The sequence below is a fragment of the Vipera ursinii genome (assembly GCF_947247035.1).
Source record: "Vipera ursinii genome assembly, chromosome: 10".
NCBI classification, from domain to species: domain Eukaryota; kingdom Metazoa; phylum Chordata; class Lepidosauria; order Squamata; family Viperidae; genus Vipera; species Vipera ursinii.
Genome location: NC_139520.1, coordinates 22292988 through 22320514, shown reverse-complemented (window position 1 = coordinate 22320514; position 27527 = coordinate 22292988). Strand labels below are relative to the sequence as shown.

At 47.9% G+C, this 27527-nt stretch overlaps 1 protein-coding gene across 4 annotated transcripts in view; it reads left to right on the top strand.

Annotated features, from left to right (window-relative positions):
* Nucleotides 1–27527, top strand: part of ANKRD11 (ankyrin repeat domain containing 11) — a 99066-nt gene that overhangs the window by 64854 nt on the left and 6685 nt on the right. For all 4 annotated transcript variants that reach the window (XR_014493397.1, XR_014493398.1, XM_083370384.1 and 1 more), the window contains exons 3-8: nt 2481–2619; nt 15611–15781; nt 16149–16352; nt 17251–17393; nt 18002–18149; nt 19832–26457. Coding sequence is in view for 2 of the 4 variants with exons in the window: in XM_083370384.1 (XP_083226510.1) it covers nt 2481–2619; nt 15611–15781; nt 16149–16352; nt 17251–17393; nt 18002–18149; nt 19832–26457 (7431 nt within the window). In the remaining 2 variants the exon portion in view is untranslated. The remainder of the gene's footprint in view (nt 1–2480; nt 2620–15610; nt 15782–16148; nt 16353–17250; nt 17394–18001; nt 18150–19831; nt 26458–27527) is intronic.

Sequence of the window (27527 nt, the reverse complement as noted above, 5' to 3'; positions counted from 1 at the left end):
TCTGTTTCTCAAGATATTGAGAACGCTAAGAATTTTCACTCACTGAAATCAGTTTTTAAACAATGGCAGTATGGGAATTGTAATTTTGGATATGTATATTTAGCCCAAGTGTCGTTGCTGGCATTCTGTGATTCTTAACCTGGAGCTTTTTAAATATGTTATTAATTTATGAAATCATAGCTTCAGGTATTTAATTAAGACTCCTGCTTTTTTGAGGACTATATGCCCATCCTTACGTACCAAAATCACCTCCTCTGGGCGTTAATGACGCATCAGTCTATGCCAAGGCCGCGGGGAAGGGCCTGCAGTTGCCTTTCTGCCATAGATAGACGTGGGATTCCTGAGTGGCTTTGATGGAAGATGCTGCTGTGGATGATGCTGCAGTTTGGAAACGGCAGCCGAGAGAGACACAGTGAAGCTAATTTTCATACTAACACCCGCCCCGCCCCCCCCCCCAAGGCAGCAGTGTTAACATTGGAGAAGTAATCAGATTGTTTTTGTCTTGTGTGTTTCAGCAAGGTTGGGAAATAGTTTCCCCTCATGGTCTCTGGTCTTAGTCGAGCTTTCCTGACCAGGGGAGGGGCCCTCCTTGTTTCTGCTAGGAAGGCTGCCCGAAGATGGGGGAGGCCCGGCTGAGACGCCGGGAGGGGACCTGGACCCACCTGGGGCAGCTTTTGCCAGCCCTGCCTGTCGGTTGAGGGATCCTGAGGGAAGACGCGCCGAGAGGGGCCCTCCAGGGAGTCCCCCCCTTCGGACCGTTCATCCAGCAACTCCAGCCCCCCCTCGCCGCCCGTGCTCCACATGACTTCCGTGGGGAGAGCCGGGGTGCCTTGCTTAGTGGCCATAACAATTTCACGATCATAATTCTGGGCTCAACTGTGGCCGTGAGTCCAAGACTACCTGCAAAGTGCTCTGAACCGTCTTTGAGGCGTTGAGTCTGTAAGCGCTTCTTCCTCTTTTGCCCACTGCCGAGGATTAAAAACTGGCCTTCGGTTCTGCTCGGGAAGCAGGACTTTGTCGTTGCTTCACTCTTTCTGAACAGCAGCCCTGGAACCGTGGCTCCTCGGAAAGGAGGTCTCCTGGGGGAAATGGTAGTCTTCATTTAAGGCACAACTTTATTAAGAAGTGTTTTCAGATCAGCTGATGGAGCCATCTAGCACTCAGGACACTCTTAAACATGTTTAGAAAACGTTAAGTAGTGAATACTTCCTGAGGATAACTAATAGTTATTGGGCAGCCTGCTTCTGAAACATTTTTATCGTAGCATTTATCCCTAATGTGTTTCTGAAGTTGTTGACTTAAGTGTGTGAGTCACAAGTTTTATTAAAAAAAAAAACTCCAGGTAAACTGATCTAGGTGTCTAGTTGATTATAACAAGTTGTGTCTAACATAATAGGGTTTGGGAAACTCTTTTTGAGGCCTTCCAAAATAGCAACCTTCTTGCAATCCAGAGTGAGTCAATAAATCAGGATTTTAAAAAAACAAGCATTTTTAATGTGCTTAGTTCAATCTGTTCTCTACAATGGAATGTGCTGCTTTTAACCCTGAACATGTTTCTAATTGCATTTCCTACGATGCAAACATTGGTGTATACTGTTATTGGAAAAATAGTAGTTTGTCTAATCAAGCCCACTTCAGCTCTGCAAGGACCCAGCTAAAAAGCCTGAAGGCCCAGTGCAGACTGTCAACTTCAGCTATTTCTGTTTCTTATAACTACTTAGAACCTCCTGTTTATTTTGAATTTGTGTAAAATGTATTTAGAATAGTTGGTCAGTAGTTACATTGCTGAGCAAAAGCATTGATATAAAAAAGCATTCAGTAAGCGCAGCTGATAATCAGAAAGTGTTCACCACATCCTCAATCCACAGCAAGGAACAGGGCAGCTAAGCAACCTCCGACATCCCACCTAAAGCCTTGGAGAATCAGTGCAGGCGGCGCTCGGCAGTTGGGCCTGTGCAAACCTTTTTTTCAACACATGCCCTTTCTTTTTGTTACTTTAGGCATGCACAGATGGGCTGTTGTGCATCATTTTAAAAGTTACCATTAGATCATCTGTGCAATGTCCCTGTATTTGCTTCCCTTCTCATTCGGTTGTGACGGATCTTGATGCCCATGTAGACTTTCTTCCTGTGGAGGGGGCCCCTCTGCTTTGCCGCGTGTCCTCAGCAAACTTTTCTACTCCTTCTTGGACCCACGAGAGGGGCCTGTGAATTGGGCCGAGGCGCTCCAAGGGCCCCTGCTCTGAGGTAACAAAAGAGCTGCACAGAGAACCTGGATGAATGACTGGGCATCTCCATAGACTAGGAGTAAGAGGCTTGACAACCGTCTTGCTACTGCCACGAGCTGAGGGGATGTGCAGACAAGCGTACATTTTTTTGTGGACAGTAGCTTGATAGCAACTTGGCTTAAGAAAATCAACCTTGCTGATAGCAAATTTGAGGGGTTTTGTGAAAATCCTAATTTTTCTGTTTCTTTTCTAGGATAAAGATAAAGTTTCTCTAACCAAGACTCCAAAATTGGACCGGAGTGATGGTGGCAAAGAAGTGAAGGAGAGAGCTACAAAACGGAAATTACCTTTCACTGTTGGAACAAATGGAGATCAAAAAGATTCAGATACAGGCAAGAATATACAATATGATATTATTTAAAACTGGTCTCAAAATTCAGTGGGTTTGGACAAAGATCAAGTCTCTAAGCAGGATGTGGAAAAGCCACATTGAACAGCAAATCTGCACCCATTTTAATAGGCACATTCTTTATGCAGACCACTTTTGATACCATCTCAAATAAAACACTACCTTGATTTCTCTTTTTGGTATTTTTCTCGTCTGTCAATTTGTATCTTTTCAAGAGTGCCAAAAAATTAAGCGCTGCAATTTTTGAGATAAGATGTATAATCATCAGATTATCATTTTGCAAGCATAATCTCTTTGCCTCCTATCTTTTAGCCCTTTGTGCTGAATGTTCACACATAAATGGTGAAATAAGTGTCTGTAGATTGTCACCTGTTTTATTCTGTCATATGCTGAGAAGCCACCGTTGGTCCTGAACACTGTTCAGTAGCTAAATGAGTCCCACGGATGGCAGCTTCGCTTTCCACAATGCGCCCCCTTAGTTGGAATTTAGCTGTCTGCCTCTGCATTTTCAAAGCTTTGCCCTCCCCCCAGTGCAAAGTGTCCTTCTAGGTCTATCAAAAGTGAGAATTTGAATGTTTCACTGGTTGGTGGTTTTTTTTGGTTTTCCTCTGGGTCCTTAATAAGCAGAACAGAGTTGGCAGCTCCATGGCCTCATCTGGAAATTAGCAGCCGATGGCATTTATGGCAAATAAGAACGTTCCTGCATGAATATAACCATCATCAGGCCTGGAAACAGAGGTAGCTGTCATTCAGAGGGGGGGTGTCCCCAAATCTGTCATTGGTAGGAGGAAGAATGCAACCTTTTACCTTTTTCCTCAGCACAACGTAGGCCTAAGTGGAATTTTCCTCCAATGGGATTTTACCAGGAAACATAGATAGGGCAGCCTAGAAAAGTGAGTGCCCTCCTAACCATACCCCAGCACGCAGAGTTTTGCTCTCCGAGAGTTTTGCTCTCTGAGTTCATGGTGACGTAACCCTAACCCGAGAGGCTTATGGCTCCCTGCCTGGGTTGCTGGGTTGCTGGGCAGAGTCCTTTTTAACTTCCCCAAACACTTGACTGTTCTTTTAGAGGTATGCAATTGGGGGGGGGGATTGTAGTGCTGAGCTAGCTCAAGGTGACGAACATACCAAATGCTCCCCCTCCTCCTGTTTTGCCCACCACAACAACCCTGTGAGGTGGGTTGGGATGAAAGAGAGAGAATGACTGGTTCAAAGTCACTCACCTGGCTTTCATGCCTAAGGTGGAACTAGAACTCTCAGTCTCCTGGGGACTCAACCCAAGTCATCTAGCTGTGTTTTTTTGCGCCTAAGGCAGGACTAGAGTCTCCCGGTTCTAGCCTGGTGCCTTTACCACTGGACCAGAATTCCCTAAGAGCCGAGGTTCTGCAGTGGTCGGAATACGGCACTGCAGGCTCCTCCTGCTGACTCCCAGCAGTTCGGCAGTCCGATTCTCACCGGCTCAGGGCTGATTCAGCTCTCCACCCTTCCGAGGTGGGTAAAATGAGGACCCAGATTGTTGGGGGCAAGAGGCTGACTCTGTAGATTGCTTAGAGAGGGCCGTAAAGCACTGCGAAGCGGTATATAAGTCTAAGTGCTGTTGCTGTTGTATGCCCTCGTACTAAGAAGGAAAAGCCTTTATTTTATTCCAGTGGCTCAGGAAGCAGTGGAAATGGCAAGTCATGTCTGTGGTAAACTAAGAGAACAAATGGACATGAAATTTGGAGCTTGATGGAGTCTGTTTGGCTGTTGTAGGATAGCAACCCAGTGCTTGGTTTAGTGTGAATAGAGAATTACTGTGATGTTGTCTAAGAATCCAGCTAAAGTCCGCATCATTTCCGTCTTATAATTTGTTACAAGGTTGTCATCTCTGCGTGAAACATTGTGATCCTTAAATATTAACTCAAATCATAAACTGCTTGCGATTTTAGGTAACGGTATGAAATGTGAATAGGGCTTTCTGTTGTTTGTTTTTGTTGTTTTTGATTGAATTCTGTATGACTAGAAACTTCATTATATCTTAATAGCTTCTGAAATATGGTTTAGCAGGCTCAGGAGCAGTTGCTAGATTTTAGTCTGAGTGATAATCCTCTTTTTGGGGTGACGTATGTAGAACTCCTAGTTCAGCTGACTGCTTTATTCTATATAAAATACCACCAAGAAAATAGTGGTAACAGGTATCTGGCGAGAAGGTACAAAAGAGAACTTCTCTTTTCTGACATCCAAATATTGCACTTCTTATGTTACTGTGCTTACATTTCCCAGCTGTCTTTACAATCGGCTAGAAATAACTGCCTTATTTTTCTCCCATTTTCTGCAAGTTGATTCCACATATAATTATATCTGCTACATCCAGGACAGAATGAAACAAAATTCTCTTACTTATGCAGCCTCCAGCAAATCTTCAGCGTACACTGAAGAGAAGGCCCTGGAGCTCTTCCAGGTCCACAACGGGTACTCGGCGTGCTTTAAGCCCAGCAAGGGAGGAGAGGTCTTATCAGCAGAAGGGAGCAGCCACAGGATTGTACCTTTGAAGAGAGCCGCCGGTGGGTGGGGAGGCTTTCTCCACAGCAGTTTCTCAGCAGAAGAAGCTTCCCCAGATTCTGTATCTACTCTGGTGGGCTGCTGCTTTCCTTGGCTTCTGGCTGAGTCAGAGAGCAGCCGAGAAGATGCCAGAAACCTCTTGCTTGATTCGTAGGCTTCTTCCTGTAAATGCATATCAAGTCCTGCGGTTTGCTTGTTTTGTGCTTTGTTGTTTTGGGAGTGCTTACAGATGGCTGACATACTCCTCAAGTTAGGTCTTTGAAGTGCTGAGGCTCCTCACGTGGGGGTGCTCTTCAGGCCACTGGAGCATGGGACCATTTTTTAGAGGTCTGCAGTGTTCAGATTTGAAGTGGGCAGCGGTGCTTTAGATCCAGCATGCTCACACTCTCCATAGCTGCTGGTATCTCTCCAAGAAACCATTTCCTTGGCTGCCACAGCCATCCACAGGCCAAGGAAAATGGTGGTTAAAAAGGTGGTGACAGGGCTGTGACAAACCATCATCCTCTGTTATCAGCTTCTCAATGCCTCAACTCAACTGGTTGCTAGACCTGCCTGGCTTCCATGAGAACCCCAGAAAAATAATAGTTTTTGGGTAATGACAGGCACATCTCAAAGTCTCTCCTGTCTTGACTGTTTGGGAAGGATGGCCTTTTGCCCTAATTAGGCCTCCGTTCTGTATGCTTAAAGCTGAGGCATTCCATCTGCGCCATCCTCTCCCAGCCTTCAGGGCAGAGGGCAGGCTGCATTGCTGCTCAGTTAGATCTTTTAATGGAACAGAGCACGAAAAGCACGTGAATCGGGCAACAATCCCATTCATTTGTTTAATTATTTCTGTTTATCTAAGTTCTACCAACTATTTTTATGACCCTCTTCTCACACACACACACACACCCTTCAAAAGCTACGTTTGGCCCAAGCCTCAAGAAAGGTTATCCACTCCAAATCCAACACAACTTTTAATAGATTTCCTGAATGAATGAGAAAAGCTGGAGTTGTAGAGCAGCAAATGTTTTTTCTAGATGCCTTAGACCTAGGAAATATGTGCCTTAAAAATACTTTCTGCTTGCAGTGTAAAAGCTCTATTTGTGTTCCACCTTTGCTTCAGAAGGACAATACCATTATGTTAAGTCCACAGTATGAGCAGCGAAAGATGAGTCCTGGTTTTTGTTTCTCCTAAAATGGGAAGTGTCAGAGAATTCAGCCTGAGCTGGCTAGGAAGATGGAATAGTAATATTAGACATAGTTAACACTGAAAACTCCTTAGTTTTTCTCTAATAAAACAGAGGTATTTCCATTTTATGGCGCCCTTTTGATTTCCAGAATGTCTAGAAACTGGTAATGCATACAGAAAGCATCAGTTTAACAGTCTGTTAAAGGGGGGGGACCCTTTTCCCTATTTGGAAATAAAATGTAGGGACTTCAGAAGAATCTCCGAGGAACGGCATTCTGGGTGCAAGATTTGTGGGCTCTTCAAGAACCCTTGTTTTCTCCCGCTGCTCCCCCAATAAGGAAGGGTTGGCTGGGCAGGAAGAATCCCCACCTCTTTCTCTCTGCCCCGGGGCTTGTCCACCACCTCACCAGCTTGCTCAGCCTTTCCACCATCTTCCCTGCCTTGTTCCGCTCTGGCCTGCCCACCCTCCTCGTCTCCCTTTTGCTGGTGCCACTCCTGGGTTCCTCTCTCCTGATCTTTACACACCTTTCTCCCTCACCTGGAATTTGCATGGAAGAATATGCCTTGTTTAAAGAAGACAGCCAGTGCTGGCCAGATTGCACAAATGCACGGAGAGGTTATAACTGTAGGAGCCACCCATCCAAAACTGTTGTCCTGCAGACCAAACATTTGCTAAACTGACATCTGTTAAACCAAGAATTTACTCTAAATTGATTTTCCAGAGTGGTCGGGAGTTGCTGATTGTTGTGGTGGAATAATATAAAAAGCTGTTTTGGAGGTTGTGGCCTGAGAAACTTAAAAGAAATGGCAGAAGCTTAAAAAAAGGAAGAATTCTATTTGCTAATGAGAGTGTTACAGCCCTGCTCTGCTACTAAACACCTGGGCTGTTTTTTCTCGTGTGTTTACCTCTTACTTTCCATATTGATTATTATTGGATGATCTCTTAGAAATGGTCTCTTTCTGTTTGCGTCAAACCAATGTTCAGCATTCTTAGAGTGGGCCATGCTTGAGAATTTGTCCAAGATGGAAAAAGGGAAACGCACACAAATGGCAACTTCAGCCCACACCATAAATGGAGGAGAGGGTTCTATATCCCCAGGAAAGAAAGAGTCTTGTCTTCTTCACCAGATCCACTTAGCAGTCCTTCTGTGTGTGTGTGTGTGTGTGTGTGTGTGTGTGTGTGTGTGTGTGTGTGTGTGCGTGTACACGCACGCACGCGCGCGCACACACACCTGGGGCCTTTCCCCTCAGGGGAGAGAAGGAAATGCTCTTGGCAGGTTTGGGAAAGTCAGATTTGGCTATATTGGAGCAGAGCGGAATGCAGCGGTGCTTGATCCTAGGTAAGAAAGGGGAATGGCCTCTGGGGGAGAGGAAACCTTCAGAAAGGAAAATAGAATGTGGTAATCTTGCAAACTTGGCCCTGCTTAGTTAGAGGTTGATCATTAACCTTCCTTTCCAAATGTCCTTCGAGCAGCTGCAGATTCCGCCCGGGCCTTAAGCTGCTCTCTTTGAAAAGGCCCAGCTGCTCCCCCCCATTTTATTTTATTTTTTTACCCTTTAGCCTGTATTCTGCAGCTTCCCTGTTGATTCCTGTCTCAAGCTGAACGTTTGCCAAGGGTGCCGGGGTCTTGCTGCGAGATAGCGGCATTGATGCTGCGGCTGTCTGGAACAATATAGCTGACTCAAGAATAATACTCAATCTGTGCTTTAAAAAAGTCCAGAGTTGTGCCTGGGACTGAATTGAACAGGGAGGTGGGGAGAAATGGACTCAAGCTTCTCCTTCCTACTTGATAGCTTCCTTCACTGAGGCCAAGCTCTGGGAAAGGAGGAGGGGATCCACTCGGGGTCTGTGACAACTGGCCACGGCCTTTTCGCCTCAGCCAGCTTGCTGCAGCCAACTCGCCACGGCCAACGTGCAGTGGGACAAGAGTTACTCTCCTATGGAAGAAATAATCAAATAGAATCATTAAAGAAAGGATGCCGAAGGAGGGACAAAATAAAATGTGAATGACGAAAGTTAAAATTATTTTAAAAATTATTTTAAATACGTAATTAAATCGTGAATTGTCCTGCTGCAAGTTGTCCCGTGGTGAATTGGTCGTGGCAAGTTGACAGCAAGTTGTGGTCCCATTCCGGTCAACAGCCTGGACTGTACTGCTTCCGGGGGGGGGCTGCCTCTGATAGGCTCAGGGGGGCCCTTATGTCAGAGGTCCTCAACCTTTTGGGCACCAGGGACCGGTTCCATGGAAAATGGTTTTTCCACGGACCAGAGAGTGCTTGGTTTTTTGTGCTGCCTGCATTCCACGGATGGGGCTTTGTGTGGACCAGTTGCTGGCATGCCACGGACTGGTACCGGTCCACGGACCAGGGCTTGGGGACCCCTGCCTTATGTGGAAGCATTCCATCATGTGAGAAACAGCTTCAGACTGCAGTTGCCATTACTGCACAGGAGGTATTTTAAGCACTGGCTTTTTACATCCTTGGAGAAAAGTTGTGCAAAGCCAGAGCTGACTCTCTCACCAAGGGCAAATTAGAATGCAAAATAGGACTTTATGTTACAGAATAGGAGAGTGGCAAAGAACTAAGCTTCCAACTCCAGATGGTGAGACAAATATTCTTGGTTCTTTCAGTCTTCAGTACTGCTGGGATAGCAAGCATGATCAGAAGTAAAACCATTATGCTATGAAGGAAGGCCAGAATCAACCCCCCTGCTCCAGTTTGGCCCTGTTCTATCCCTCCCCAGAAGGGAACATCACAAAAAAGGGGGTGAATAAGTATGTAGATCATGCATTTCTTGGTCCTTTCAAGGCCCAATCATGGTCATCCATGATTGCAGTTACTTTTTCAATAAGAAAGTTTGTGTGTGCTTGGTTTATTATTCCTCTAATAATAAAGAGTATATGTAACTATTGCATTTGAGAACTTCCCAAGAAATTCTGATGAGACAGAAGCTGAATGTATGCAATCTAGAACATTAGTCCTCTGCAATAGGTTTTAAAACAGGCTTCAACGTATTAGTAGCAGAAACTTGAAGGAAAGATTTTCAGATATTCACATTGGTACATAATGCATGGAAAGATATAACTAGTTGCAAGAGGAACCTGGTTGCCTTCTTGGTGGAAAGATAGACTATCAATGGAATAATAATGAAGAAGAATTAAGTGCATGGGAGCTAATTTTTCCAGGCCACAGAAGCTCATAAAAAGATAATCAAAGCTAACTACAATATTCTTATGCCATGCCTCTCCTGAGCTGCCAAGCTGAAAGTGAGGTCACGTCTGTCTTCATGGTCTTGCCTACCACCCAGCATCCTCAAGTGTAGAGCCACAAAACCCAAGCCACAATATGTCCCTTAGTTGAAGTGTTACCCTCTCTGGTTTCAAAAATCCTTTGAAAGAACAAGGACACGATGGAGACAAGTTGGCTTACTCATCTGAGCATGCCTTGATGGTCCTCTGCGCTGATCATTGCCTGCGTTTCTAATACCAACTAGTGGGTTAGCAGCGCTGGATGAATGAGATGGACTCCCATCTCCTTTGACTGCTGCCCCCCCCAAAAAAGCTGCTCAGTCTGGCACCTGAAGGGGAAGGGCATTTTTGTTTTTATTGATAGTAGAGAGCTGCGTAGAATCATACAAGGTAGGCGGCTATATACGTTCTGTCAACAAGCAAACATCTTGGGCTTGTTGATAATAGGTTGAACTGGCTTCTTTGGGAAGAAACCTATTAGTCACTAGTTGATTAATTGTGTGGAGAATCACGAGAAGCAGGTTGCTGGCTGGTTGAGAAATGTTTTGGGGTGCAGGAATCTCACTTGTGCGTTTTTCATTGCTGACTTCAGTGTCATCCATGCAGCCATTGATTCAAGTGGGACTGTCCTGCCCAGCCCTTTCTTCAGTGTGCTCGGCTTTAAAAAAGGAAAAGGGAAAAACTCAAAAGGTGCTCTTACATAGCAACCATAGAATTAATTGAATATTTGAGACTCTCCTTTTTAGGCCACACCCCGTGATGCTAATTGTGGACTTAAGGCCAGACAGCAGAGCACAAATCAGCCTGCCCTTCCTTGGCAGGGTGGCACTGAGAAGCTGGCCTTGGGAGGAGAAGGTCCCTCTTGGAGTCTGAGAGGAGGAACCTCTCTCCGTTAATAGTTACTCTTGTGAAGAATGTGGAATAGTTCTCACTTTTGGAAAGGGATCAGAAATGATTTTTGTTTTTATTTCCTAATGGGCAACAGTAGGCCTAAGAAAAACATTTCAGATTTCCTGGCAACGGGTGAATTTTTAGGAACCTGAGCAGGGATAGGAAACATTCCACAAAACAATTGAATGACCATGTTTCTGCTTTTATTTCAGCCATGACAAATAGTCCATATTTTTAAAAGCGTATCTAAGCATTCAGAATAGTTGTTAGGCAGTATTCCTTCAAGGAATGTCTTTGTCTCTGCAAAACAGAATACTTGTTGGTCCATACTATTGGTGGATAAAACCAAGTTCCTGGTGTAATTTCATATCCCAGAGAAGTATTTTTTCAGCTGCAAGATCAGAGCGATATTTGGCTAATCACTTCTACATCCACCCAACACACCCAGTGTCCATCATCACCTCTAGTTGTCAGTGCTTGAACCCCCTTGAAATTATTGCTGCTTATGTCTAAAGCTGATGGTTCGATTTTCTGTAGACAAAATACTTGAAGAGCCTTTTAATGAGAATGGAATTGGGCATGCTAGGAAAACTCTCCTGATGAGAAATCCATTAGAAGCCCTGGAGCTGTGCTCGCTTCTTCTCTAGGCCCTAAACTGAGTAGCTTGGGAGCTAATGTCACTTTCATAGTCTGCCTCTGCAAAGAATGCAGTCTTTTTATTAATTGATGGGAATGTTTGTGTGTGTGTTTGTTATTTTGCATTAGGATTGGCTATTATGTCTTATTTTTTTCCCCAAAGAACAAAATTCCCAAATAAGCTACCTGCTTCCACCCTGCCCCGCTTCTGTTGATTTGGCTCCTCGCTCTGGTCCCACACTGGATTTAGCGTATTCTGCTACCTTTGCACTGAGGGTGCTACTGTGCCCCCCATCTTCTTCCTTGGTGTTGCCTGAATTATGGGGCATTCCACTGGTCGTCTTCCTGCTTTCTCTGCTGCTGTGTGCTAAAGATCTTGCTGCATTTCCTCCCACTCTAAATCTGTGTGTTTTGTACACTCTGGGTGGATGCACTATGTTTTCTACGCCAGTCTCATCCAGCAAACCCTTGGGGCTTTCTCCTGTCCCCTTCCAGGCCCCCTGTAGTATCCGTGACTGCCTAGAGCAGGGGTGTCAAACTCAATTTCATTGAGGGCCCCATCAGCATGGCGGTTGCCCTCAGGGGGCCAGTGGGTGTGGCCTGGGTGGGCGTGGCCTACTGGGTGGGCGTGGCTAGAGTGCGTATGGCTTACTGGGTGGGCGTGGCCAGCTCTACATCATTCGCATCAAGGGTGCCTATGGGGACCTGGGCAGGAGTGGGACAGATCTGAGGGTCTCTGGCAGAAGGAGGGTCTCTGGGCCAGGGCCAAGGCAGTGGGGGCCGTTCCCTCACTGTTTCCAGGATGGCTTCGCGGGCCACATGAAACCACTTCACGGGCCGAATCCGGCCCCCAGGCCTTGTGTTTGACATGTCTGGCCTAGAAAAAGCTGCAGTATAAGCTTCCTCCTCCTGGGCCTGGCTCCATTTGAGTAAAGCCCATTTCCCAGGTTTGGCCTTTTGGGGCGCCCAAGAGTCAGTCCCTGGCCAAAGAGCCGCTCTGCACGTGAAGCTGCAGACAAGAGTCACGAAGCCTGTTGTGTTCTTCCTCCCAGGGACTTTATCCTTGCCCCTTGTTCTGCCTACCGTTCTGGTTTCTTTGTGTGGATCTTGCTTAGGCTGTGCATCTGGAAATTGGCTTTTCTGAAAACGAAAGGAGGGGGAGCCTTTCTGCATACCACCAGAGAAGTGGATTTGGGAGATCAGCAGTCTGCATTTCTGATGTCACCCTTTGCCCTTTTGTAAGTCACGAGGAGCTTCATTGTTTTTAAATCTTCTGCGCTACTATAGAAATATAGCACCGCCTTTTCCCTGGCTTAGCTCTTTATTCCTGTCTTGACTTGCTCTCTACAGTTAGCCTCCTTGCTTTAGTAGGCCTGTGGTTTGCTTCATATTAAACCCAGAAGAGAATATTTGGAGCCAGTCAAAAAGATACCTTTGAATCTCTCCTACTAGATTTGCCCTCACTAGAGAAACCCAAAGTTTAATTTACCGTAACTTAGTGTGAAGCACGTAAGACATGTGACTTCAAGACACTTTTTTGCCTGGACCTTGTCTAAAAAAAAGAGTAGCTTACTAAGATTTTGTGCAGTGAGGAGAGCAAGTTTCCTATTTTCAACTCTGTGCCTGGGTGTCCTCTTCACGGCCTGCCTGAGTGGGGCAGCCAGAGATGGGAGAGCTGCATCAAGACAAGAGCAGCTCCGGGCAGTTGGTTCATGCCTGGGATCGTTCATATTCTTCTGGCAGCTCAAGAAATCTCTGCTTAGGAGTGGCCCTGGGTATCATACTTTGGGTAGTACATGCACAACCCCACCACTCCCCGCACGCTGGTACCTTTAGGGCAGGCCGGACAAAAGACCGACCAGGGAAGCTGAGAACTGCCTGGCCGGGGAGGCCAATGGGAGGGCTTCATTCACATTAACCACCTTCGTCAGGTTAATGCCGTTTCTTGCCCAAAGAACTGAAAAAATAGCTTTGGAACAAGCCTTAGCAGATTTTATAATTGGGAAAAGCAGAATATACTTGGGAGGAAGAGTTTCTAAGAAAATATGCTTAGCTTCATTTGGATTAAAAGGTCTGAGGACGCTATAATGGGCCTTCCTCAGAGCCCATCCCAACATCACCTAGTTCAGACATAGCTGATGGACCAGCCACTTTCCTTCCATTTATTTCTAAACAGGAACTTTCTGGATACGTAACTTCCATACATATGGATGACATTTAGTGTGATCCAGTTGGGATAAAGTGGCCCTGCTGTTGGCTTATGAAAATGAATTCCAAGTCAACATTGAACTAATGTTTTACTTCAGAAATTTCTGCACTTCTGGAAGCAGCAGAGTGGATGTCAGCAACCTGAACTTTGTGGAGAGAGTTTTTGAAGCACACAGTATTTTGCTGTTCTTGGCAAAAATTTGCTCTGATTCAGGAAGGCCTGCTCAGCCTCTCTTCTCTTTTACAGAGGCTGGAGTAGCAAGCCTTGGTCAGCTAGCAAGGCCGGGGGGGGGCAGTTTCCTGCTGCCCTCCCCCAGCAGAAGAGGGTTTTTCCCTTGTCTCAGTTTCTGAAATCTGACCCAGAAGGAGGAGGATGGCCAAAGCTCTGCAGTTTCGAGTCTGCCCCCCCCCGTCCTTCCTGTTTACATACAGACTTGCTTCCAGGCCAACTCTGGGGCTTGCCGTTCCATTTGGTTGACTTTGCCAAAACTCCTCTTGACTCCAAGCAAGGCAGAGGCTCTCTCCCTCTCTCTCCCTCTGTCTCCCTCTCTCTCCCTCTCCCTCTCCCTCTCCCTCTCTCTCTCTCTCTCTCTCTCTCTCTGTCTCTTTAACAACTCTTAAAAATGGCCTAAGCTGGCAAATGGTTCTGGAGCAGAGCAGGCAGTCCCAATCTTCTTTGGCCAGTGCACACCTTTGCAGTTTTGGACCACACTCTGTGTTTGTGTGGCAGGGTGGCTTTTCCAAGAAGTCCCTGGTTGGACAGAAGAAGCGAGTCCCTGAAGATGCCCTGAAATGGATCTGCTCTCTCTCCATTGATTTTCTCCTTGGATTCCTGTCCCGGCTATATACGGTCAATTAGCTTTGGTCATCCCTTACAGCTGAGACACAACAGTCTGTTATTTAGAGTGTAACTCAGGCTTTTCCCCCCCATAGAGCAGGGGTGTCAAACTGCTGGTCCATGGGCCTGACGCATCACAACAAAACCGTGCCCACCCCATTGCCGGCAATGGGGAAAAAGCTCCGATACGTCACGCGACGTCATGTGACGTCGCGAGTTTGACACCCCTGCCATAGAGAGTTCTATGTAATTTGTAATCTGAGAATATGTGCTGGCCTCTTTTTTTTTGTAGAATGAGCAATTATTTATTCATTTTCTGGCATTCTGGATTTATATGGCATCCCATAAGGGGGAAATTCCATATTACTAGCACCGAATTTCAGTATTAAGTTTCTGGGAAAAGGTGTCTTCCCCATTCTCCACCCTAAAAAGCTGTTTCAAACGCTTCTGTAATATCAGATATTGTAACTCTCCTTAGCATCCTCTGATTCCCCCCCAAAACGCATAAAAGCACCTTAACATGCAGTGCGGTATAACCCCCTTTGGTTTTTATTATTCATTTCTAGATTGAGTATTCCCTGGCTTCTGGGATATTTCTGTCCCTCTGCGAGAACTCCTGTAGGCTGACTGGTGGCTGTAGAATGCCTGAATTATGGAGCGCTTTCCTCCCCCTCCTCCTCCTCCCCCTCCTCCTCCCCAGGATGAGGCACCTGACAAACATGGGAATGGAAGGGATCCTTTTGCCATCTGTCAGATCCTCTCTGATCTTCCAGGATTTCCATTCCTTAAAACTGCTGCCAATTCTGACAGAGGTCTTGAGGCGGGAATCTGCAGGCTTTCCTCTCTAGCTGAAACGAGATCTTTTCCACCTTCTGGACCAGAGGATCTCTAGTTTTCACTGATTGTGAAAGCGGAACGCCCCCTGCCAACAGTATGAAGCCATGGGGCTTGGCAGGGGTTTCCCTTTCTCTGTTTGGTTTTGGTTGAAAGTGAGATTTTTTTTTAAAACAAATCAGAATTTGCTGGGCACTAAGCTGATTTCTGAGAGTTGGATATTAACAGTAAATGTCTACACTTTTATTTAAGTAGGAAAATCTACCCCTGTTCTCGTGCTGTATTTGTGCTTCGGTATAGAAGAGGAAGGTTATGGTCCTCAGACAAGCCTGCACCTGCTCAAATGTAGTGATTGTGTGTGTGAATACACTTAGTCTGGTTTCCGGGTCTCAGGGACTGTTTGTCCAGAGAACGTGCTTTCCACCTTGACATCAGTAGATCTTAGTCCTGCTTGCAGAAGTCTTAATGGAAACTTCCCTGCCGGAGGCCATCCATCCGGAAAGGAAAAAAAATCTGACCCTGTGGAAAGAATAAACTTAAGAACTGCTCTCGGAACGGTTTTGGGGCTGTGCGAAGGCTTGTTTTTTGTGTCTCTTTGGCCTAACAGAAAAACAAGGTCCCGAGCGGAAGAGGATCAGAAAGGAACCGGCAACTCGCAAGCCCAGCCTGCTCTTCGGAATGGGGCTGTCGGGGATCCGGGCAGGCTATCCGCTCTCCGAGCGCCAGCAGGTGGCCCTCCTCATGCAGATGACAGCAGAAGAATCCGCCAACAGTCCAGGTGGGGACAAGATCGCTGCTTCTGCTTCTTCTTTCTAACAGAATGCTGGTGCTTCTCCCCCCCCCCCCCCCGTAGGTCTGGCAAACCCTCCCCAGAACTTGACAAGCATCGGAGATTGGCAGAGTTTGTGCTGGCATCAGAGGAGTAGAGGCACCTCTTGATTCCTGGTGTCCGAGATGCTTTTCCACAGCCGCTTCCTACAGTAGTTGCCTCATCCCAGCCTTCCTTTACTGTCTCCCCCCAGAGGCCTCCCCTCCTTCCCCCACATCCTTCAGTCTGCCCGTAGCTCTTGTGCCTAGCTCCCTCCAAAGGCTTTGGGGGTTTGGGCCTTAATTAAGCCCCTCCTTCTGTTTCCCCCCCCCAACAGTGGATACAACACCAAAGCACCCCTCTCAGTCTACAGTTTGTCCGAAGGGAACTCCTAATTCTGCCTCCAAAACCAAAGATAAAGTGAACAAGAGAAATGAACGTGGAGAAACTCGGCTGCATCGGGCGGCTATCCGGGGAGATGCCCGGCGTGTCAAGGAACTGATCATCGAGGGTGCCGATGTCAATGTAAAAGACTTTGCAGGTAACCTCTCTGGATTAGCTACTAAAAGGCAGGTAAAACTAGGCAAATCTTACCAAGCTAAGGGATGCAAATGTGTCATTAGCCTTCAGATTGATAATTAGGAGAACACAACAGCTTGCTGAAAACAAGCGAGGTAAATTCTAGACCAAAACCCATGTATCTTGTGTGGTTATGCCCCATAACATTATTTTTATAATCCAAAAAAGGAGACAGGTCTAAAAAAAAGGAGACAGATAAAAAAAAACCTAAAAGATCACAGAATACCTTGAATTGGAACATTTCTGAATAACGTTTACTCTTCACTTTAAATGTGTTACGTATTCAATGTTGTAACTGTCTAGTAAAACAATAACATTTTTATCCTCTGAGCTCTTTCTTTAGCTTCTTTCTGGCAGAGTTACCTCCATCTCCCTCCCTGTGCCTCACAGACACACGTTCCACACATCACTCTTTGCATTCCAGCAGCTAAATCCGAGTTTCCTTGGGCAGCATTTTCTGTCTGTGCATTTACATGGCTGGCCATTCAGCCACGAGCAAGAGCAATCCTTATTTTTCTTTCTTAACCCCTTGTCAAAACTACACCTGAGCAGAAGTCGGCAGACATATTCCTCTGAATGTTTAAGAAAAATAAATGTACAGTTTTAGTGCACTAAATTTCTGTTGCCTTCAGTTCTCCTGGAGAGCAACCAGCTGCATTATGTACATTACTAACCCAAAAGCCAAGAAGGGCTAAATAATAGACAGGTATCCAGTTTCTCCAAATTTAACCCAGTGCAAATTAGCAACTCTTTTCCCAGGCAAGCTGCCCTAATCAATTGATGCATTGTGTGGGAGAGAGATGGTCATGGGAACTTGGTTCTACGTGTCTCATATATGTGATTGATACATGCTTTTGCAGGCTGGACCGCTTTGCACGAGGCATGCAACCGAGGTTACTATGATGTTGCAAAACAGCTACTTGCTGCAGGAGCCGAGGTCAATACCAAGGGTCTGGACGATGACACTCCCCTGCACGATGCGGCCAGCAATGGACACTACAAGGTCAGCTCTGGCTTTCTTGGATGGGCAGCTTCTTCCTCTTTTCCAGGTTGTCCCAGGCCACCATCAGAGGGTAGCTCTCCAGCCTGTGGCTTCCATCCGTCCCCTCCTTTCATTACTTGCGATAAGGCCATTCTCTGCTCCTGTCTCACTGACCCTCTCCTCCCCAACATGCCGGAGTGCCCTTGTTTCTAGGTCCTTGGAGCGCAACTGCCTTTTTGCTCTTCTGAAGATCAAGGCAGATCAACTGGATCAGGGGACAAAGTGTGTAAGCCTAAAGGAGGCTGACACGGAGTCAGACCAAGGCTTCCCATAGCCTGGGATGGGCCACGCTGAATGGCCGTGGCCTCCAAAGACCTTCCTTGGCAAAGGAGGAGCTGAGGGCTTAAGTGAAGTATTGAAAAGTGTGTTTTCTCTGAGTTGTGACCTATATTCTGCAGACGTCAGGTTATATTAATAAAAGCTGGTAGGGACAAATTTGTGTAGATGATCAGGCTTGAAGTTGACATAATAATAAAGATAATGTTGGAAGGGACCTTGGAGGTCTTTAATTTATGCTGTTTAACCTTCTCTTAGAGAATAGCACCTGACTAAAAATTTTGTTTCATTAGGTGGTGAAATTGTTGTTACATTATGGAGGAAACCCTCAACAACTTAACAGGAGGGGAGAGACTCCATTAAAAGTAGCCAATTCCCCCACCATGGTGAATTTGCTCTTGGGAAAGGCCGCGTATCCTTCCAGTGAAGAGAGTTCCACAGGTAAGAGGTGGCAGGTGGGGTGAACCCCCGGTACATCTGTGGGGGATGCAGGGATATAAATAGGTATCGGGAAGGATTGTGGTCTGGTGGAATATAACAAGGCTTGTGTAATTGATCAAAACGTCATTCAGCCCTCACTAACCAGTATTATACTCGGGAATCGTGTCTCTTTGCTGCTGATCCTGGGGTGTGGAAAGAGCCCAAACTGCTTAATGCACAGGAGTGCTCAGTTCTTCCCTTCAATGACCTTGGCCCTAGTTCAGTGATGGCTAAGCTCTTTGGGGCTTGCGTGTCATTCAGAACATTGTGGTATGTCAGCTTTGACACACGTGTCACAGGATCGCCCTGGTGAGATTGACATTTATGCTGTTTCTCTGTGGTTGCCACAGCTCATCTCTGAAGAACCAGCCCTCGAAAGGCTCCACAGGAAGAATCTGCATCAATGTGTAATCTCTGCTTTGTAATTCTTCATTCTAAAGTTCATAGAATTGAGAAGAAAGGCAGTTGTGTTTCTTTGCCCAGCAGTTGTGATATTGAGCAGCCTGTTTAGGGTGGCCTTCCCTAACTTACCGCCTTCTAAATGAACTGCAACTACCATGCCCAGAATTCTTGGCCAGCAGTTCTAAGAAGGAGGGCAACACAGTGACGAAGGCTGGATCAGGATCAGTTACATGGAAAGTACAACTCGGTGTTTTGTTTCTTACCTCTCTTTCTGCTCTGTACAGAAGCTCTACTGGCATTTTATGTATAAAGTTGGAGCAATAATGGAATAAGAGACCTTTCTCTGAGCTGCCAATTTCATCCCTGCCATTCCCGCACTTCTATAGAAGGCACCCTCTCGGCCATTTGCTGCTTCCTTTTGCAAACCACACAGCAACATCGGGATGCAGATAGAGGGAAGGTTTAACAGTGGTGGGCTCAGTTGAATAAAACACTCGTCTGTTCTTGAAAAAGGGGGGGGTTGCTGAGAGAATTTGGGGACACTATTGCTAGCACGTCTCCATAGTCACTTGGAGATGTGCGCAGTGTGAGAACTGGGTTGCACTGATCTCCCCAATAAAGCTAAAATGCCTCTTCCCAAGTTCTCCTAACTCCAGGAGTGAAGAGTCTGTAACAAAGGCACGATAGCTGTCCCACTTACAAAAGCCTTGTAGCAGTTACTGAGATAAATATGCACTGAATCATTTTAAAAGGCCCTATCAATATTACGTGGCAACACACCGGCTTTGGCAGTTGTGCAAGTGAAGCCCCAGGGTTGGAGACCTCTCTGTCTGCTGCACAGGCTGCGCTTGGGGGTTCCTGGAGCGAGGCAGTGGAGGCGAGGGGCAGGGCTGCACTGCGTCTCTAACCGTAGATTGGCACTGTAGCCGCTGGAAAGACAGGCAGCCCCCTTTTGAAAGAAATGGATGTTATCCACAGCAACAGCTCTTATTAGATTTGCACCCTTTTTGCCCAGATGCACCAAATGGATGCCAGCCATTGATTTCCTGTGCAGCTTTGGCCTTTTACCCCAGAGGACCTCTCAGACCTCCGTATAGGTAGAGCAGCCCCAGCTATGCTTTGCGCATGGAAGATAGATTGTCCACTCAGGTATTGTGAGCAGGTTTCGGTGGAGAACGCCGGTAAGTGAAGGTGTACGTAGGTGCTGTCCTTCACCTGCCTTGGTGCTCTTGCTTTTGCAGAGACTTCGGAGGAAGAAGACGCCCCGTCATTTGCGCCCTCCAGCTCCATTGATGGCAACAACACGGACTCGGAGTTCGAGAAAGGCCTGAAACACAAGGGGAAGAACCAGGAGCCTCCCAAAGCCATCACGCCCGTGAAGGATGAGTATGAGTTCGACGAGGACGATGAGCAGGACAGAGTCCCCCCTGTTGACGACAAGCATCTGCTGAAGAAGGATTATAGGAAAGAGACTAAAGCAAATAATTTCATTTCCATTCCCAAGATGGAAGTTAAAACCTACACTAAAAACAGCACAACCGCACCAAAGAAAGTAGCTCATCGCATACTTTCCGATACATCTGACGAAGAAGATGGCGCCCTGACGGTGGGAGGGGGAGAGAAGTTGCGAATGACCACTCACCCCAGCCCGGCAAGCAACAAGGCTCGAGAACCCCCCAGCGCCAAACAGCAGAAAGAGAAAAACAAGGTGAAGAAGAAACGCAAGAAGGAGGCCAAAGGCAAAGAAGTTCGGTTTGGCAAAAAAAATGACAAGTTTTGCTCCTCCGAATCTGAAAGTGAAAACCTGGAGAGCGAGGAGGACGACCGAGACTCTGTACAAAGTCCTACCTGTGTAAAGGACTCCAGGCTGGTGCTGAAGGAGTCCTCCCTGTTTAATTCCCTCTCCGCCTCCTCCGCCTCCTCCCACGGCAGTCTGGCCTCCCAGAAGCATAACTCGGCCCTTACGGATCAGCACTCCAAGCACTGGCGGACGGACAATTGGAAAACGGTTTCTTCTCCAGCCTGGTCGGACGTCAGCTCCTTATCCGATTCCACAAGGACCAGGTTGACCAGCGAGTCGGATTACACTTCCGAGGACTCGAGCCTAGAATCCTTGAAGCCCGTGAGGAAGAAACAGGAGCCCAAGAAGCGAGCTCAGCACGGGGCGATGGTGGTGGTGGTGGATAAGAAGAATTCATTCCATGGCAACGTTGACGGAGCTATTCCAAAGCTGGACAAGGAGGGGAAGGTTGTAAAAAAGCATAAAACGAAACATAAACACAAAAACAAGGAGCGAGGCCAGTGTCCCGCCAGCCAAGACGTTAAGATAATCAAAGCTTTTTCTTTCGATTATGAGGACTCTAAGCAGAAATCCGAAAAGGCTTTGGTGATGGAGGCTGAAAACAAGCTCAAAGCACTAAAGCACGAGAGGGAGCACTTCAAGAAGGAGGACAAATTTCTGAAAACCAAATCTGAAGAGAAGGAGTGGCTGGCTAAAGAGGAAGCTGGGAAAAATTCCAAAGAGGAGAGATCCTTGAAAAAAGCGAAGGAGGCGAGTAGAGACGTCAGCAAACCCTTCAGGGAAGAAAAGGCCAGCCGAGCGGAGAGGGAGAAGCCCGCGAAGGAGAAATCTCCCAAAGAGGAGAAGCCTCGAGCGCACAAGGAGGAGAGGAAGAAGAAGTCCAAGGACAAGGCCGAGAGGAAAAACGAGCCAAAGGAGGAAAAACCCAGCAGGGTCGAGAAGGAAAGGCCAGTGAAAGAAGAGAAAGAAAAATCCAAAAAAGACAAAAGTTACCGAGAAGAAGCGACATTTGAAGAATTTAGTAGTAAAAACCAATTTTTGGAAAACGAAGATACAAACTTTAGCCTTTCGGATGACCAGCAAGATCGGTGGTTTTCAGATTTGTCGTCTGATTCCTCTCTTGATTTCAAAGGAGAGGATAGTTGGGATTCACCGGGCACGGACTACAGAGAAATAAAAAATGACAGCGTGGCAAAATTAATAATTGAAACGGTAAAGGAGGAAATAAAAGACAAGAAACGCGAAAGTAAAACAAAAGACAAAAGAGACTACAGCGAAAAGCGTAACGAAAAAGACACGTTTCTTAAAAAGAAAGAAAGAGAATACGCCGAGAGGAATTCCGAGAAGAAGAAGGACCAAACCGAGAAGCATAAAAATGTTCCCAATTATCTGCCCGAAAAGAAAAGAAAGGATTCCGCTGAGAGCTTTAAAGAGAGAAAAGAAAGGGAGTTGCCTGATGGCTCTAAAGAGAGAAGAGAGGTTAAAGTGAAGCAAGAAGACTCCTGTAGGGATGAGTTTAAAGACTACGGCTGCGAAGCATTTTTCAAAGAAAAACCTGATCCAGAATTCAGCGGGAAAAACATGGAAACCTGGGAAAGGCATCACTCGGGGAAGGAGAGAAAGGATGCTCCAGAGAAGGACAAGAAAGAAAAATCAAAAACAGAGAAGTACAAAGAAAAATCCAAAATGGACGACAAGGAGAGAAATGAGAAGACGCCATCTGAAAAAAGCCAAAAGGACAAAGAACTGGACAGGAGCTTTAAAGAGAAAAAGGACCCAAAGGAGAAACACCGAGATCCGCACAGCAAGGAGAAAGAGAGGAAGAGTTCCTTAGATCAGGCGAAAGACAAGAAGGAGAAGATCTGCTCTGGAGACCGGGAGGACTTTCACGAGAAAAAGGGGAGGGAGAAGAGCTGGTATAACATCCTCGACATTTTCACCGATGAAAGTGAGGACGAGAAGGACGACTACCCTCTGACTGGGTTCAAGCCGGGGGACGGCCTGGCCAGCGAAATGCACCGGCTGGACGGTCTGCAAGACCAAGAGGACGGCGTGGTGGCTGAGAGGGACCTTTATGTCTCCGACAAGCATCGGAAATATTCTTCTGACCGGCAGCCCCATTCTGTGGAGAAAGCGAAAGAGAAGGAATCTAAAGAGAGGAGGAAGGAGAAAGGGCTTCCCTCGGAGGGAGGGAAGGAGAAGAGAGACAAAAGCTCCCTCGAGAAACACAAGGAGAAGAAAGAGAAAGACCGGAAAGAGCGAATCTCGGTGGACTCTGGCCAGGAAAGGAAGACGAAACAGAAGCTCCCTGAGAAGGCAGAAAAGAAACACGCGGCAGAAGAAAAGGCTAAAAGCAGACACAAGGAGAAGCCGGACAGGGAGTACACCAAGGAGAAGCGTTCTTCTAAGAGTGGGGAGGCAGAGAAGAGCCTGTTGGAGAAGCTGGAGGAAGAAGCCCTCAACGAATACCGGGACGACTCCAACGACAAGATCAGCGAGATCTCCTCGGACAGCTTCACCGACCGAGCGCAAGACCCCGTGCTCGGCGGTCTCTTCGAGACCTCCGGTCTTTCCCTCGCAGACACCTCTGGGGAAAAATACAAGGAGTCGTTGCCACTGCCTTGCCTGGCAGAGAAGCTCAAGGAGAAGGAGAGGCACCGGCACTCTTCCTCTTCATCAAAAAAGAGCCACGAAAAAGAGAAAGCAAAGAGAGAGAAAGCAGAGAAGAAAGAGAAAGCAGACGAGCTGAAAGACTCCAGCAGCAGGAAGGAGGCCGCTCAGCATGAAAAAGATTTTGCCCTGGATGGGGAAGGCTTTGGCGTTGCGTACAGCACGAAAGCTGAGGCTGAAGAAGAAGTGGACCTGTTTCCTGAAAAAAAGGACAAGAATGAATCCGAAAGAGAACTTCCTAAGAAAATGGAAAGAGAAAAAACTTGCAGCTCCAACGCGTTCGGTGCAGCCAAAGAGAAGAAAAAGAGAGACCGGCACAAAGAGAAGTGGAAAGACGAGAGGGAGAAGCACAGGGAGAAGCACCATAAGGAGGAGCAGAAGTTTGCCAGAGACAGAGAAGCCTCGCAAGGGGTCAGCCTCAAAGACAAATCTAAGGAAGAGCCCTCCAAGCTGAACGAACTCAAAGCAAAGGAAAGGCTGAAAGAAAATCAAGAAAAGGAAAAATCTGACTGTCTTAAGTTGAGCAACGGAAATGATAAAATTGTCTTATCCAAAGAGGGCAGTAAAAGAGACATCCGGCCCCGGGAAAAACTCTTGGGAGATGGGGACCTGATGATGACCAGCTTTGAGAGGATGCTGAGCCAAAAAGATATTGAGATTGAAGAGCGCCACAAAAGGCACAAAGAGAGAATGAAACAGATGGAAAAGATGAGGCACAGATCCGGAGATCCCAAATTAAAAGACAAAGTTAAAGCCAACGAGGAAATGCGCAAGAAGAGTCTGGATTTGACCACCAAGAAACCACTAGCTCTTGACTCCCAGTTAAAGGACAGAAAACTCAAGGACCTCGGCCCACTGGCTCCCGTAGCATCTCCCGAGATCAAGACCCAGCCTGCCGTGGGGGTGGATTCCAAGGACTGGATAGCTGGCCCCCAACTGAAGGAAATCTTACCTGCTTCTCCGAGGCCAGATCAGCACAGGCCGACGGGCGTTCCCACACCGGCCTCAGTTGTTTCGTGCCCAAGCTATGAAGAGGTGATGCAGACACCACGCACTCCATCTTGCAGCAATGAAGATTACACAGATCTGATGTTTGACTGTGCTGATTCTCAGCATTCCCTCCCCATCTCTACTATGTCCATGAATGCTTGTTCTCCGTCTTTCTTTGACAGATACTCAAATCCTTCAAGTGGATTTTCTGAGAATCCAAGTCAGACCCCAACAAGGCTCATCCCCTCCACAAATCTCCATCGGTCGATCTCTGTGGATATTAGAAGGGCGCCAGAAGAAGAATTCAGTGTTGGAGATAAATTTTTTAGACAGCAGAGTGTCCCAGCCACATCTAGTTACGATTCTCCAGTCCAGCACTCGATGGAGGAGAAGCTGCCTCTTCCTTCTGTTCCTACTGAAAAGTTCCCATGTTTATCTCCAGAATATTATTCACCAGACTATGGAGTCCCATCACCCAAAGTAGAGGCGCTGCATTGCACGTCCGGAACTGTTAGCAACATTGTTCAGTCCCCCGAAAGTGTATTTTCTGGATTGCAAGCCAAGTCCTCCCCTTCTCACAGGGATGAGCTGCTCGCCCCTTCTGTGGAAAGCGCTCTCCCTCCTGATCTTGCCATGGATGCTACAGAGGATCAACAGGCAACGGCTGCCATCATGCCCCCAGAGACCAGCTTCTTGCCCCCAATCGAGGAGAACGAGTTTGACGCTGGCATGCCAGAGCAGAGCAGCACAGACTGGGAGCTCACACCAAAGAGACATCCTCCGGTGCCACCCGGTTTAATTGGCAACCCTCCTGAACATCCCGTGAGCTGGTCGATGGGATCCGAGCTGCTTCTTAAGTCTCCCCAGCATCGCCCCGATTCCCCAAAGCCTTTCTGCTCTTTAGAGACCATGCACCCCGCCACACCGGTGCCCTTTATGTCCGCAGAGACGCTCTATCCCAGCTCCCCTACCTCGTACCCCCTTTCGGCTATTGAGCCAAGGCTCGAGAAAGCAAAAGAAGATGCGGAAGAAACAATTCCGCCTGAAATAGTGTCCGCAGAGCCACAAGGTCCCTGTGTGGATCCCCCGGCCAGGTTGGATGCCTTTTTCAGCAGCTGCAAGCCTGTCCCAGAAGAAGCATCGGACAGGGCTTTGCCGCCAGCAGAGGCCCAGGCGGAAGGGGTGGATGCTGTCGAAAAGAGTTTCTTAGACAACGGCAGCATCGCTCCTGTAAACCCAGAAGAACAAGTTGCGTGGCCGGATCCATTCACAAATTCGGAAGATGACTTGGACCTGGGCCCGTTCTCTCTGCCAGAGTTGCCGCTCCAAGCGAAAGAAGTTCCAGAGGTGGAAATGGCGGAGTCAGGCGAAGAAAGCCCCCCTGCGACTTCCGAAGCCCTCACCGCGCCTCTTCTGGATGCTGAGGTTCCTTTGGGAGCTGCAAAGGACCAGGAGGATCTGAGTCTGGATCCACAAAGCCTCCCGCCTGGGGAGTCTGACGTGCAAGGGGATGAAAAGGAGCCAGAGGAGGCTTCTGCCAAAGTGGGGCTGGACGTCCGCAGCCCCCCAGAGCAGAAGACTGGAGCAGAACCGGAGGCCTCCCAGAGTGTTCAGGATGCAGCATCAGCAGATCTCATGCAGTCAGAGCCTAAGGAGGTGGAGGCTAGCGGGGAGGAACCCTCCTCAGCTGCTCCTGCGTCCGGCGATGCTTCTCAAGGCTGTTTCAGCCAAGCGGACAGGACTGAGAGCATGGAGGCTCAGGAGGCCTCCAGGGGCACCAGCCAGGTTGCTTCTTCTCAGGCAGAGGTGCCCCAAGGGAATGTCCAGCTGGAAGCTGCAGAATCAGTCCCCAAACCGATTCCCGAACCCCCAAAGGCTCCCAAAATAGAAGAGATCCCACAGCGGATCACCAGAAACCGAGCCCAAATGCTGGCCAATCAAAACAAGCAGAATGCCGCTGCTGCTGCCGCCGCCGCTGCTGCTGCCGCTGCTGCCGCTTCCGAGAAGGAGTTTCCACCTGCTTCGGCTCCTTCCACGAGGGCGAAGGGGCGCGTGGCCGAAGAGGAAGACGCCCAGGCGCAGCACCCTCGGAAGCGGCGGTTCCAGCGCTCCAGCCAGCAGATCCAGCAGCAGATCAACACCACCACCCAGCAGACCCGGGAGATGATCCAGCAGACTTTGGCCGCCATCGTCAACACCATCAAGCTGGATGACATTGAGCCATACCACAGTGACCGGTCCAACCCTTACTTTGAGTACCTGCAAATCCGGAAGAAGATCGAGGAGAAGCGGAAAATCCTTTGCTACATCACGCCGCAAGCGCCCCAGTGCTACGCCGAGTACGTCACCTACACCGGCTCCTATTTGCTGGATGGAAAGCCTTTGAGCAAGCTGCACATTCCCGTGGTGAGTAGTTCTCTGCCGGTTTTCCTTTCCTGCCTTTCTAAGCTTTGCCAGGGTGGCAGCAGCTGTTGCTCTTCCTGCTGGCCAGAGGCCCCTCACTGCACCCCCCAGACCGAGGGCAGCCTTGTGGAGGCATTTCCAGCCAGGTGCTCTGGCGAACAAGGCGCCCGTTTTCTTGTGCCTCCGTTGTTATTTTGTCCTGATCCCATCAAGGCCTCGCTGGCCTGAGTCCAATAAGGAGACGGGCTGCCTGCAACTGTCTGAAAGTCCCCAGAGGGACAGGGAGATACTGAACTAGCTAGCAATGGTGAGTTTGGAGAACTGTGCCTGGAAATTAAATTACGGTAAACTGAGAATGGAAATTCTAAACCCACATTGGACAAATTGCCAGAAATAACAGCAAGCCAGCTGTCGTCAGATGGAGCTTGTTGTGGCTTTGTGTCAATGTGACGGCGGGAAAGCCATTTATACAAACAGCCCTCTGGCCATGTGAAGAGTTGAGCCGTGTCTTGAGTTGGCTTCCATTATTCTCAGCATGTCCTACATCAGGGGGACCTGCCAGGAGAAATCCGTTTGTCGGGAGGTGCTAAATTTGAATCTTTTTTCCTTTGGCGAGAGAGAAGGCCAGGAGGAGTTTCGGAGTAGGGCTGACAGGGACATTTGCAACCAGGAGAGGCAGTTCTTCCACCCACTTCCTGGCCCCCATCGTGGAGCTTGAAATTGGGAGTCACTCCTACTTTTGGGTGGTGGCCGAGTGGAAATGGCTGTTCCATTGGCCCTGCTCTTCTTTCCAGGGTGAGCGAGGGGGCAGAGAGCGTGGCCTTGGGGGGAGGCTGGGGAGGGAAAGGTTGAGCAGTTCAAAGAGGTCCCAGCTTCTTTGGGGTGGGGGAGGGCTGGGAAGGGTTAGGGTTCAGAAGTGAGGCATGTGAGTTAGGAGCAGCCTGCTCTCTCTCTCTCTCTCTCTCTCTCTCCTCTCTCCTCTCTCTCTCTCTCTCTCTCTCTCTCTCTCTCTCTCTCTCTCCCTCCCCCCCCTTCTCTCTCTCTCTCTCTCTCTCTCTCTCTCTCTCTCTCTC